Source organism: Harpia harpyja, chromosome 21 (genome assembly GCF_026419915.1).
Source record: "Harpia harpyja isolate bHarHar1 chromosome 21, bHarHar1 primary haplotype, whole genome shotgun sequence".
Taxonomy (NCBI): domain Eukaryota; kingdom Metazoa; phylum Chordata; class Aves; order Accipitriformes; family Accipitridae; genus Harpia; species Harpia harpyja.
The window spans coordinates 4273551-4285530 of record NC_068960.1 but is presented as its reverse complement, the minus strand read 5'-3'; the positions used below and the strand labels follow the sequence as shown (position 1 = coordinate 4285530).

General features: G+C 59.9%; 1 protein-coding gene across 1 annotated transcript; it reads left to right on the top strand.

The window, feature by feature from the left end:
• Positions 1-3687: 3687 nt before the first annotated feature.
• Positions 3688-11146, top strand: ARPC1B (actin related protein 2/3 complex subunit 1B). The gene is made up of 10 exons (XM_052772811.1): positions 3688-3898; positions 6375-6448; positions 7176-7280; positions 7867-8089; positions 8460-8567; positions 8939-9145; positions 9404-9479; positions 9564-9760; positions 10288-10378; positions 10842-11146. Exons 2-10 carry the CDS (start codon positions 6385-6387, stop codon positions 10878-10880), a joined length of 1110 nt encoding a protein of 369 aa, XP_052628771.1. The 5' UTR covers positions 3688-3898; positions 6375-6384; the 3' UTR covers positions 10881-11146.
• The last annotated feature ends 834 nt before the right edge of the window (positions 11147-11980 follow it).

Genomic DNA, 11980 nt, shown 5'->3' with positions numbered 1-11980 from the left:
CAGGCCTGCATGTTGTGTTAGAGCTGAGTGCTCAGCCTGTAAAATTCTGTGTTTATAATGACTGGTGGAGAAATGAAGCGGACTTAGAGGTATCAGCGTGGTCTGGCTTCTGTGCAGATCCTTTGTCTCCAGGTGACTGTAACTTTTGAAGTTCAGTTCTGAGCCTCGGTAGCTTACGGAGGCATTTGCACATAACTTATTTTATTCACATGATCTCGTTACTCTTAACTGTATTCCTGCCTTGAGGCTTGAGGCAGGCTGTGCTCTGGAGAGGATTATCTGGCTCACAGCATTGCTTTACAAGGTTTAAGACTGTGACATTTCTGTTGAAAATGCAGAAGTGTCTTAAAAAAACCCCAGTGACTAAATTTACCACTTCCTCTGGAACGAGAGTTGCTTCATATACTGCTCACTTCTCAGCTCTGAGTGATTGAAAAGGGAGGGTGGAAGATAAGCTCACAAAGCTGACAACTGCTGTTGTTCTGCTGCAAGTGAACTGTGTCCATCACAGAGCTGGATCATTTTCAGGTGCGATGTTGGTTGCGTGCAGAGAATGAACTGTTTTTCCAGTTCCTTCAGGTTTTCTTGTGTCTCCCACCTTCCTCCCCTGGCAGCCAAGCGTGGCTTTGCAATTTCCTCTGCCTTCTAAACATAAAATAATGACCATTTAACCTCTACTCTTGCAGTCTAGTGACCTGATGTGTGCGATGACTTGTGGTGGAGTTGAGTTTATCAGCTAGAATACAATGCTAAAGGAGTTAAGTGTCTTCTGGATCAAAGTGGTCTTGCCAGCCTTGGCAGACGGGTTTGGCTTTGTCCATCTCTGTACGTACTATTAGATCCATATATCTCACAGACAGTAATGATTTTGGTTTTGAAGTCACTTCTGAAAGTGTGGTGGTTTATTTCCAAAAAGTATTAAAAAAAAAAAAAAATTCTAAAATCTATGGTCCAAATAACATAAAAGGATGGAAAAAAATCATCTAATGAGAGAATGGAGAAAATGGGTCTCTAAATGTTTATGCCTTGTTCTTTTTCTGTGTGAAAGAGCTGGAGAAGGTAAAATGAGCCTGTTTGCTCCAAAAAGCCAACAGACTGAGGTTTGATGAAACTGCCCTAGGTTACTGCCTGAGAGCAATATGTATGCTAGAAGTCTGAGATTAAAAACAGATTGGAGGTGCTTATATAGAAAAGGACTGAGCAAGGGGAATATAAACACCCATCACTCAAGACATAATTCAACTTAAAACCGCCCCATGCGCAGGGGCCGAGGAGAGCTCTCCGCCTTGTGCCCCATCCCACGGTGGGGTATGATGGCTTTCTGGATTTCCAGGCCATCACTCCGCTCTGAGAGGACATTCTGCTGCCATCCCACCTCCGGTGTCTGAACCGCGGTGAAGGTAGGTGGTTGTTTTACCTCTACCGTTTCCTTGGCCGCCTCCCCCGTCTGTAACACTGTCCTCTGTGTCCAGCGTGGGTGAGAATTCAGTAGCATATTTAGCTAACCGCAGCACCAGCCTTCTTGGCACGTGCTTGTGTGTGCTCGGGTTAACGGTGCCTTTGAAAGCGACGTTCACAGTAAAGCTTGTGGTTGCAGTCTTAATTACAGGATAGCTGCTGGCTGCGTATGCTTGACGTTACACGCCAGTTAACAGACTGTTTAGGGGCAAGAAATGGGGCGCTACACAAGCAGGGATGCCAGGGACCGTTCACTGGAGCCTGCCTGAAAAACTCCCCAGCCTCTAAATTGAAAGAAGCTGCGGAATCGCTGCCGCTTTCCGTCCCCTCTGCCCCACCTTCAAAGAAAACCCCAGGAAAAAACTGTTCTGGTGTCCCCAGCATCTCTGCAGTGGCATAGTTTCTCTACGGCCTTTCTGCAGAGGCCCTGAACATTACAAGACATGCTGCTGTGGATGCAGGAGGATCTTTCCACTTCAGAAAACGGAGGCAAAAGCAGGTAAAGGATTTAGCCAGACCTCGAGTTGGATCTGGCAAGAGACCCAGCGGGGCTGAGCCTTCATCCCTGGCCTCCGCAGCACTGGCTTATTCCCCCCGTGGGCTGTCGAGCCTGGTGGAAACCCAAGCAGTGTTCAAAACCAGTGTGTCCCTGGCAGAGGCAGCCCATTGCACTCATTAGCGCAGGCTCAGAGAGGAGCCGCAGCAGGAGCGGCCTCGAGACCAGAAGCGACGAGGAAACGCGATGGCAGGCAAGGAATTGCTCAGCAGGCAGTGCTGGGGGGGACGCTCTCCTCTCCCATCTCTTAATAACATCCCCCAATTCCTACTGCAGAAGTTAAACTGACCTACCGTTCATTCGCATCCCTGCCTGGAAGGGATCCGATGTGAAGGGATGAGCAGAGGGATGGTCTCCTGGCCTGCGTCCTCCCAGCCCACACGGATGAGAGTTGCCAGTCTTGGTGCAGGGCTGGAGGCAGTGGTCGGACACCTGGAAAGCCCGAACCCTCCTGGTGAAGAGCAGAGGCAGAGCAGCTCGTAGCCAAAGGAGGACTAGAGAAAACATGCAGGCAGCAGGAAAAACTTCAAAAAGCCACAGCTTTCAGCTGCGTGGGAGCTGCGTCCCTCTTGCTGCATTTGGGGCAGCAGCGATGCTGGGGACGAGGCTGGGTGCTGCGATGGGCAAACTGGTGCCGGAGGATGGGGCAGCTCGCTGCTTCTGAGGGGGACTTGTCCCTCCATGGGGATTCACTCCTGATGAGAGCTGCAGAGACCCACCACCCTCCGGGGACATCTCGGTATCTCCATGTGTGTCTGCTGCAATTGTGAAGGGAAGCGTGGCTAACGAACTTGAGGACCCAAGGGAGAGATGAGCTGCCTGCTCAGTGCCACCCTGCAGAGCCTTTATCTACAGCTGACCCCTCGCATGGGGATTAATTCTGCAGCTCAACAAATATGAGGTTATCGTATCCACATCCTGCAGCTGAAAAACCCCGTCGGGGCCCTGTATGAGACCCCCGTGCGCTGCTGTCCCGCTTCTGCGACATGCCTCGGGGAGGGAAGGGGTGAGTGCATCCCTCCACGCGTGACTGCAGCCAGCTCGCAGCAGGGGAGGGAGAAGCTGAAGCCCATCTCTCCTTCCCAGCACTTCCAGCAGGAGCTGAGTCCCTGGGAGTTACCCTGCCCAGCTGGGAAAAGGATAAAAATTAGTTGTTCTGAAGCAGGAGGGGAAAAAACCCAGAGGGGTGCGTGGCTGGTAGGTGGGGGTACACGCATGGTGTGTTGGGGCGAGCAGAGCTGTGACCGCAGCCAGCCTGGGCTTGGGTCCCACTGGGCTCAGTGGGATGCAGGAACCGGCAGCAGCGGCCGGATCCGGGCGCCGTGGGGTCCTGCCGAGCTGCGAATCTCCCCGGCCGTGGGAGGCGATGCCGACGCACGTCTCGCCCCGGGTGGGCTCCGACCGCAGCTATCGCCTGCTGCGGGCAAGCAGGACCTCCGGGCTGCATCCGTCCCCTTCCGAAACGCGTCGGGGACCTGGGGGTGAGCAACCCTCCCGCTGCCGGAGGGACAGGATGGGAGAATCCTTCCCTTCAGCTCTCCCGGCTGCATCCTTCCCTTGGCGCACCCGGGGCGAGTTGCCCGCATCCCACCGGACAGCGGGAGTTGCCGGGAGCATCCCGGGACTGGTGGCTTGTCCACGTGCGGCCATGGCGGAGAGGCCTGGCTCGCAAGCGAGCAGGCAGGCAGGGGCAGGGCGGCCGCCGAGCTGCTTTGCGCTCCCCCAACGCCCACGTAAGGAAGTGGTTGCATTTCTCGGAGAGGAAAAGGGAAGTCGGACTGCCTCGGCGGGGCAGCCAGCAGCTCCCACCGCTCGCTCAGGGGCTGCTGTTCGTGTCGACTGCCCAGAGTCCATGAACTAGCCCTGCCTGCGCTGCCCAGCAAGGTAAGGAGCCGGGGAGGCAGCTCTGCCAGCCCGACGAGGAGCTCGGTCTGTCCCATGGGGGGGCTGTGGCCGTCACCCCTCGAGGGGAGGCAGGGAACCCCCGGCCGGGGCTGTTTTGGGGTCCGAGGGGGGTGCGGGCAACGCCTCGCCGCTCGTGGGTTCTGCTGTCGCTGCGTTTTGGGCTTTTGTTTGTTTGTTTGTTCGTTTGTTTTTCCAGCTTTGGCAGCAAGTTTGAGTTTTATTCTCTTGCCGGAGGCCCGGCAGCTTGCGGGGTGTTGGAAAGGGTCCCCCGGCGGGGGTCCCATGGGGGTTGGTGCGGGCAGAGCCAGAGCTCCCTGCAATCTGCCTGCCTCTCCTCCCCGGGCATCAACCGCCTCGGATTTTACCCAGCACAAGGAAGAGGAGGGTCGGAGCTGCCCTCCATCCGCCCTGGGGCAGCGATGTCCCCCCCAGGACTGGGCTGGCTCTCGGGGTACCCCACACCCACGTCGGGGACCGAGGGTGGGTGTCCCCGACCCGGCTGGCAGGAGGACGGAGGGGTGACACCCTGCAGGCTCCGTGGGGAGCAGAGGGGCTCCCACGGGTGGGGGCTCGGTGGCGCAGGAGGACCAGGCTATTCGTGGGGGTCCCGCGGGAGCCCACCGTGTCCCTGCACTGGTGGGTACAAACCCACCTCCCGCCGCCCCGCCAGGCTCGGCAAAACCGAAAATACAGCTCCTCTGGCACGTGGCTTTCTCCTTGGGACCGGGAGGAGCCCCCAGCGCTCGGCTCCTGCCAAGGTTTGGTTATCTCCTCCAAGGATGTTTCCGAACTGCTCGGGGCTGGCTGGGGGAGATAACAGAGCTGCATCGGGTCCCAGTCCCATCCTGTCTGACCTTCTCAAAATGCCCTTTTTCCTCCCTCGAGAGCATCCATGTCGAGCGGGGAGATAGCCACGACCCCTCCGATGCTCTTCCCGGCTGGGAAAGGGGCTGCTGAGCTCCCCGTGGGTCACCCCACGGCTTCCCCCACCCCAGGCGGGAGCACGGCTCAGCCCACGGGGCGTCAGCAGGGAACTGGTCATAAACCGGCGGTTGGGGAAATAAAACGTAAACCGCTGCAGGGAGCGATCGGAGCTCGAACGGCCGAGCAGCCCTGGCTTCTTACTGCAGCGGCTGGGGGACGGCTGCCTCTCCCCGGCGTGGTGGCCCGAGCAGCAGCGGCTTTGTACCCTCCCGTGGGTCACCCCGTGCTAAACTCCAGTGGGATCGGTGTGGCTGGGGTTGGCAGCTGCCTGCTCAGCCATGCCCACGTCCTTGGCCGGCAGGGACGGGTGTTTGGGCAGGGATTCGGCCGTGGGATACGTGACGGCAGGGGCTGTGCCGTGCATTGGCGTTGGGATTTCTCCCAATGGATCTCCATGGATTTTCTTTTCACCAGCCCGGGGACAGAGGTTTGCTGGGAGGGACTTTTTTCCTTCCCCTGTACCGTTTTTTAGCTGCCAAAGAAAACGGGCAGCGTTCAGGGAGTTCTCAAAATAGCTGAGAGGCAAACTGTGAGTAATCCCCATCCGTCACGCCCTGGCGAGGTGTTTCCCTAAATCCGTGCGTTACCTCGGCCGCATGGCCGAGGGGCTGTGCCGCTGATCCAAGCCCTTCCCGGTCCTGTGGCACCCGGAGGGGACTTGCAGGAAGCTGCTCCATCCCACGGAGCTGTCGGTGGGTGCCCGGAGCAGTCGGTGGGTGCTGGCAGGAGCGGTGGGAGCTCAGCCAGGGGAAGGGATTAGTCACCGGCTCGCTGGGGCTGAGCACATATGGATTGGGATGGGGCGGGATGGCATGGGATGGGATGGATGTGCCTGCACGGGGCTTTGGCTCTTCCTAAATGAGAGTTAAGGAAGGAGCAAGCGGATCGGGCCCTGCAGGGCTGGTGGGAGCAGCCGGAGGGAGGAGGTGCTGCCCATGGCAGGACCCCCAGGATGCGCTTGGGGCTGGCAGTGCCGGCACCGGGGTCCCTGTGTACCCGGCTGGCTCCTGCCCACCGAGATGCAGCCGGCCAGGGCAGGATAACGGCGTGGTTTGGAAGTCCCCAAGCGGTCCCTGCTTCCCATCTGGTGATGGGACACCCAGCCGTGGGGTGCCTGGCCATGGGGCACCCAGCTGTGGGCATCTGGCCATGGGCACCCATCTAGCACCCAGCCATGGGACGCTCAGCGTGGGGTGTCCGGCCACAGGGCAGCAGCATGGGGAACGTCTCCTCCAGCTCAGTCCGGACCCTCTCTCACCCCCCCAGAGCTTGGGCAGTCTCTGAGCTTGGAAATCCTCCGGGAAAACCCTTCCCTGGCAGAGGGGGGGGCACGGTGGGCTGCAACACGGGGCTGATCCCGGTGGGAGGGAACGCTCGGTGGGGCTGGGAGCTGGGGGGTTCTGCTGGGTGCTTGTCCCCGTGGCCAGAGCAGCATGTCCTGATGGCCACGGGGGTCTCGCCCTGTCCCCAGCCCGCAAGCCATGGCTTACCACAGCTTCCTGCTGGAGCCCATCAGCTGCCATGCCTGGAACAAGGACCGGACCCGTAAGTACGGCCGGGGCACCCCAACCCGAAATCCCCAGGCATGGCCCAAAGTACCGACTGTCCCGGCTGAACATCCCCGCAGCAGGCGATGCCCCCCCAAGGTGGGGCAGGGCTGGGTTTGGGGAAGCAGGGCCCGCCACAGACACATTTTGGGACTGGGACAGCACATATTTCCCCCCTGCATCCCCCTGGTCCCGCTGCCAGGGCAGAGCCTGGTGCAGTGGGGGGCCAGCACAGCTTCCAGCCCTGAGGCACCACGGCAGTCGGATGAAGCACGGAGAGGAGAGCAGAGCTGGGTGATTCACGGCCGATGGCATTTCCCGGCCACAGCGGAGGGGATGTGGGAGAGAACAAAAAGGGCTTTCTCTGCTGTGGCTGGCGTGCTGGGCAGGCAGAGCAGGATGGGGTTGGATGGGAGCTGAGCACCCGCAGCCATCTCATCCCATCCCATCCCATTCTGTCCCATCCCATCCTGTTTCATCCCATTCCATCCCACTAGCCCCACGCGCTGGGCCAGGGAGGATGCTGGGCTGTCGGGTCTGGGGGAGTTTGCAGGAGCAGGGCCAGCTTCGGGACAGCACGGGGCCAGGGCTGGGGGGTTTGGTGGGACCCCACTGTGCAGATGGAACACAAGAAGGGGCAGGTCACCCCTGGGTGGTCCCGCTCCCCTCCCAGCAGAGCCCATGACCCAGGGGAGGGCTTTGCCCCTGCTGCTCTCGCCCCGCAGAGATCGCCCTCTGCCCCAACAACCACGAGGTCCACATCTACCGCAAGGATGGGGCCAAGTGGGCCAAAGTCCACGAGCTGAAGGAGCACAACGGGCAGGTGACGGGTGAGTCCTGGCTGACGGAGGGGATGGGGACGTGGTCCTGCCCCAGAGCCGGTCCCAGCCCCGCTCGGTGGCACCGGCAGCGTCTGGATGGGGATTGTGCAGCGGGCAGAGGAGGGGGAACAGGTTGTGTCTGTCTCCTGGCCCTAATCCAGCATGTCAGAAGGCACCCAGGGGTGGGATGGGATGGGAGAGATGGAGAGGGATGGGGTAGGGAGGGATGATATGGGATGGGATGCATGGGATGGGTTTGGGGTCAAGTGGGATGGATGGATGGATGGGAAGGGATGAATAGATGGAAGAGATGGGATGGGATGGGGTGGGAGGGATGGGATGGGAAGGGATGGGATGGGAAGGGATGAGATAGATGGAATGGAGTGGGATGGGTTGGGATGGAATGCTTTGGGGTCAGAGGGATGGGAAGGGATGGGGTGGGATGGTTTGGGATCCACGTGGGAGTAGGGCAAAGAGGGACTCTGGAGCAGAGACCACCCAGAACAGCTCTGCCTTCAAATGGCCTCCAGCCCTGAGTGACCCATCCCCATCCCCATGGCTCCCTGGGCCACCATCACCCCTCTCTGCCCTCCAGGCATTGACTGGGCCCCTGAGAGCAACCGGCTGGTGACGTGCGGGACCGACCGCAACGCCTATGTCTGGACACTGAAGGGCAACGTCTGGAAACCCACCCTGGTCATCCTGCGGATCAACCGGGCCGCCCGCTGTGTCAAGTGGTCCCCCAAGGAGAACAAGTTCGCCGTGGGCAGCGGCTCCCGACTCATCTCCATCTGCTACTTTGAGCAGGAGAACGACTGGTGAGGGTCTGCCATGGCCTCGCTGGGTCTGTCCTGGGGGAGATGGAGGGGAGAGAGATGGAGGGGAGATGGAGAAGAGATGGATGGATGGATGGATGGATGGATGGATGGATGTGGAGATGGACTGGGAGATAGGAGACCAGAGGAGTTGGAGGTGAGGCAGAGAGGAGCTGGAAGAAGAGGTGGAGACAGATGGGGAGATGGGGGGAGGTACTCCCCGTACCCGAGCTGCTACTGCAGGATGGTGGCCCAGGGCAGCTCCTGGGGCACTTGGAGCCCTGGCCACCCTCAGCCAGCCCTGCCTGAAAGCCCAGGGTGGTTCCCAGGGGTGGTGATGCTCCCCCACCGATGCCAACCGCTCTCCACGCAGGTGGGTTTGCAAGCACATCAAGAAGCCCATCCGCTCGACGGTGCTCAGCCTCGACTGGCACCCCAACAATGTTCTCCTGGCCGCCGGCTCCTGCGACTTCAAGTGCCGGTGAGGAACAGCGGGGGTGGATGACTGGGAGGACCTGAGGTGGGGGGATGCCCCAAGGAGGGTTTGGGGTCCCACCCTGGCACAGCACGGAGGTGTGTGGGGTAGCCCAGCACCCTGGCTCACCCATGGGGCAGGCTTCACCCCTCTGGGTGCTGCTGGGAGCCAAGGACGGGGTAAAGGGGAGATGTGGGGAGGGCTGCGGGGTGCCCTGGGGACCATCCCAGCGTTACAGCACCCAGCAGGGCATGAGAGGCAGCGGGGCACCCCACGGGCTCTGGCAGGGAAACTGAGGCACGCAAAGGGGCAGGGATGGAGGCAGCTCCGGTGCTGTGTCCAGAGACACACGGCAAGGCTCTCCCTTCCCCTCCCAGGATCTTCTCAGCCTACATCAAGGAGGTGGAGGAGCGACCCAGCCCCACACCGTGGGGCTCCAAGATGCCCTTCGGGGAGCTGATGTTCGAGTCGAGCAGCAGCTGCGGGTGGGTGCACAGCATCTGCTTCTCGGCCAGCGGCGCCCGTGTAGCCTGGGTGAGCCACGACAGCACCCTCTGCCTCGCCGATGCCAACAAGAAGATGGCGTAAGCAGGGCTGGGGAGAGGAGGGGGCTTGTGGGGGGGACTGGGGCAGCCATACTGTCGTGGCAGGGGGGGGTTGACCCCAAAACTGACCCAGGGATGGAGACATCTGGGTTTGGGTTGGGCCAAGCAAACACGGACGGAGGCGGCACATCCTCTCCTTGTAGTCTTGCGGCTTCCACCTGTGTTACGAGCTGTGCCAGTCTCAGCGCGGAGAGGCTGAAGCTCTGCTCGCTGCTAACACCCTGCCCTCCCTCACAGCGTCGCCTCCCTGTGCACCGAGACCCTGCCTCTCCTGGCCGTCACCTTCATCACCGAAAACAGCCTGGTGGCCGCGGTAAGTCCGGGCTGGGGACGTGTGCCAGGAGCCGTGCCGGGAGCCGGCAAAAAGGGTGCTAAGCAGAGCGACCTGGTTCCCCAGGGCCACGACTGCTACCCGATGCTGTTCACCTACGAGGAGAGCCAGGGCACCCTGACCTTCGGAGGGAAGCTGGACGTCCCCAAGCAGAGCTCCCAGCGCGGTCTCACCGCCCGCGAGCGCTTCCAGAACCTGGACAAGAAAGCGAGCTCGGACACTGCCAACGCCACGCTGGACACCCTGCACAAGAACAGTATCAGGTGCTTACTGGGGGGGGGGGAGTGGGTGGAGGGACGGGCTCGGCTGGGTCACCCTGGGGGCTGCTTGGGGGTGCTGGTCCCCAAGCATCCCCTGGCAGTGTTGCTGTCTGGCCTCAGAGCTAGGACAGCCCTGGAGCATCCCTGGGCATCCCTGCATGTGGGTGGGGGAGACGGAGGGGTCCAGCCCTAGGAGCTGGGACAGCCTGGAGCATCCCCAGAGCATCCCTGAGTATCCCTGCATGTGGGTGGGGGAGATGGAGGGGTCCAGCCCTAGGAGCTGGGACAGCCTGGAGCATCCCCAGAGCATCCTTGGAGCATCCCTGGGTATCCTCAGAGCATCCCTGCACGTGGGTGGAGGAGATAGTGAGGTCCAACCCCAGGAGCTGGGACAGCCCCGGAGCATCCCTATACATGGATGGGGGAGATGAAGGGGTCCAGCCCCAATCCCACCCACCGGCTACCGGGAAGCCCTGAGGGCTCGGCAGGGACCTGGGGCTGACTCCCCGCCGTCTCTTTGTGCCCCGCAGCCAGATCTCGGTGCTGGCAGGCGGGAAGGCCAACTGCTCGCAGTTCTGCACCACGGGGATGGACGGCGGCATGAGCATCTGGGATGTCAAGGTAAGGCATCCCCACGGTGCCACGGTCCCCCCAGGCTGGGAGCATCCAGCGTTGAACCCTCGTTAGCCACAGCTCTGATTGCAATCCCTCATCCCGCTGCTGCGCAGCTCTTTGCTGTGGTGGTGGGGCCCATCCTGCCCACGGGGGTCCCACAGTCCTGGGTGGGATCTCCTTTAACGCAGGGTTGGGTGGGGGACACCCCTGGGTGGCACTTTCACAGCTCACCGTCGGAGGGGGGGTTGATGCTAGCCTTGTGCAGGGATCCAGCACCCTCTCCTGGCTTCAGGTTTGCCCACGTGGCTTGAAAAATGAGCCAAAACCAGTGGAAGTTGGGATCTCTTCCCCACGGGGATGGGTTAGCACCCCAGGGGACAGCTTCCCCCCCCTTTCAACTCCCCAACCACCTCCAGTTGCCTTGGAAAACAAAAAGCTGGTGATGAATGAGCTCCGGGTTCATTTTTAGAGCCTGGAGTCAGCGCTGAAGGATCTCAAGATCAAATGAAGGAGCCATCCGGGAAGGGTGTCCCGGCTGCCAGCCCACCCCTGCTACGCTGCGCCTGCCTGCTTTCCCCCGCGAGCCCCCGTGCCACGCGAGCCGGCCACGGTGCCACCAGCATGCTTCCTCGGCTGCCAGCCAGCCCCGGCGGCTGCTCTCAGACAAAGAAAACAGGTTTTTTTTACTATTTTTGTTACCATCCTACCCGATGCTGGTCATACATCGCTTAAAGAAATCAAGAATAAAGTAAGGATTTTCCTGTATAACTTCAATGATTTTTTTTTGCTTTTTTAAAAACAAGTTCAAGGTGAACATGCGTGTGATTAGAGCACATCACGGCTGCTGTGCCGCATCTCACCATGGGTCCATTCTGCTGCCAGATCTGAGGATGAATCAGGACCGTGGGGATAAGGGGAACGTCACCTCCCCATTCCCTGTTTCAGCACGATTTCAAAACAGGATCGGTACTAGAGAAAAGGTAGGGGCGAGGATGGAGGTGGCATGGCAGCGCAGGTTTCCCACATTGCTCCAGGCACCAAGCTCCTCCTGGACCCCGGTCAAGTCCCGCCAGGTGTGCAATTCCACACCCTGGGAGCCAGCTCGGAAACCTTGGGCTGCCAAACCAATCCTGCCGCTTTCCAGCCTGTTATCGCAGGCTGCCAGGTCATTTTGATCAGAGCACCTCCAACTTCGACCTTCCTCATTTCTAACTCGGGCTACGAGCAGTCCCATCTCACAAAGGACAAAGCTGCTCCCAGGAGTGCCGAGGAGCCTTTGAAGAAGCTGTAAGAAAGCGGATAAATCTTTCTACATTTCAGAGCAGGGTTTAACTGCATGTGGTAAACAACGGGCAGGGTCACACATTTCAGAGGGTATGAAATCATGATGAAGTGGTTGGTAAGGGCTTTGGCAAAGGCAGAAGAAGAACCAGTACCCAGGCAGGTGTGTTAGGGCAGGCAAGATGCCCAGCCACTCCTCCAGCATTGCCGTGTCTTAAAATGAGCATCTCTGCAGAGGAAATCCTACATTTGTCACCAAAAGGAAAAGGAACCTGTGCAGTGCAATGTGGTTACTCCTCCAGGGATCAGACCTCGCTGTGACAGCTC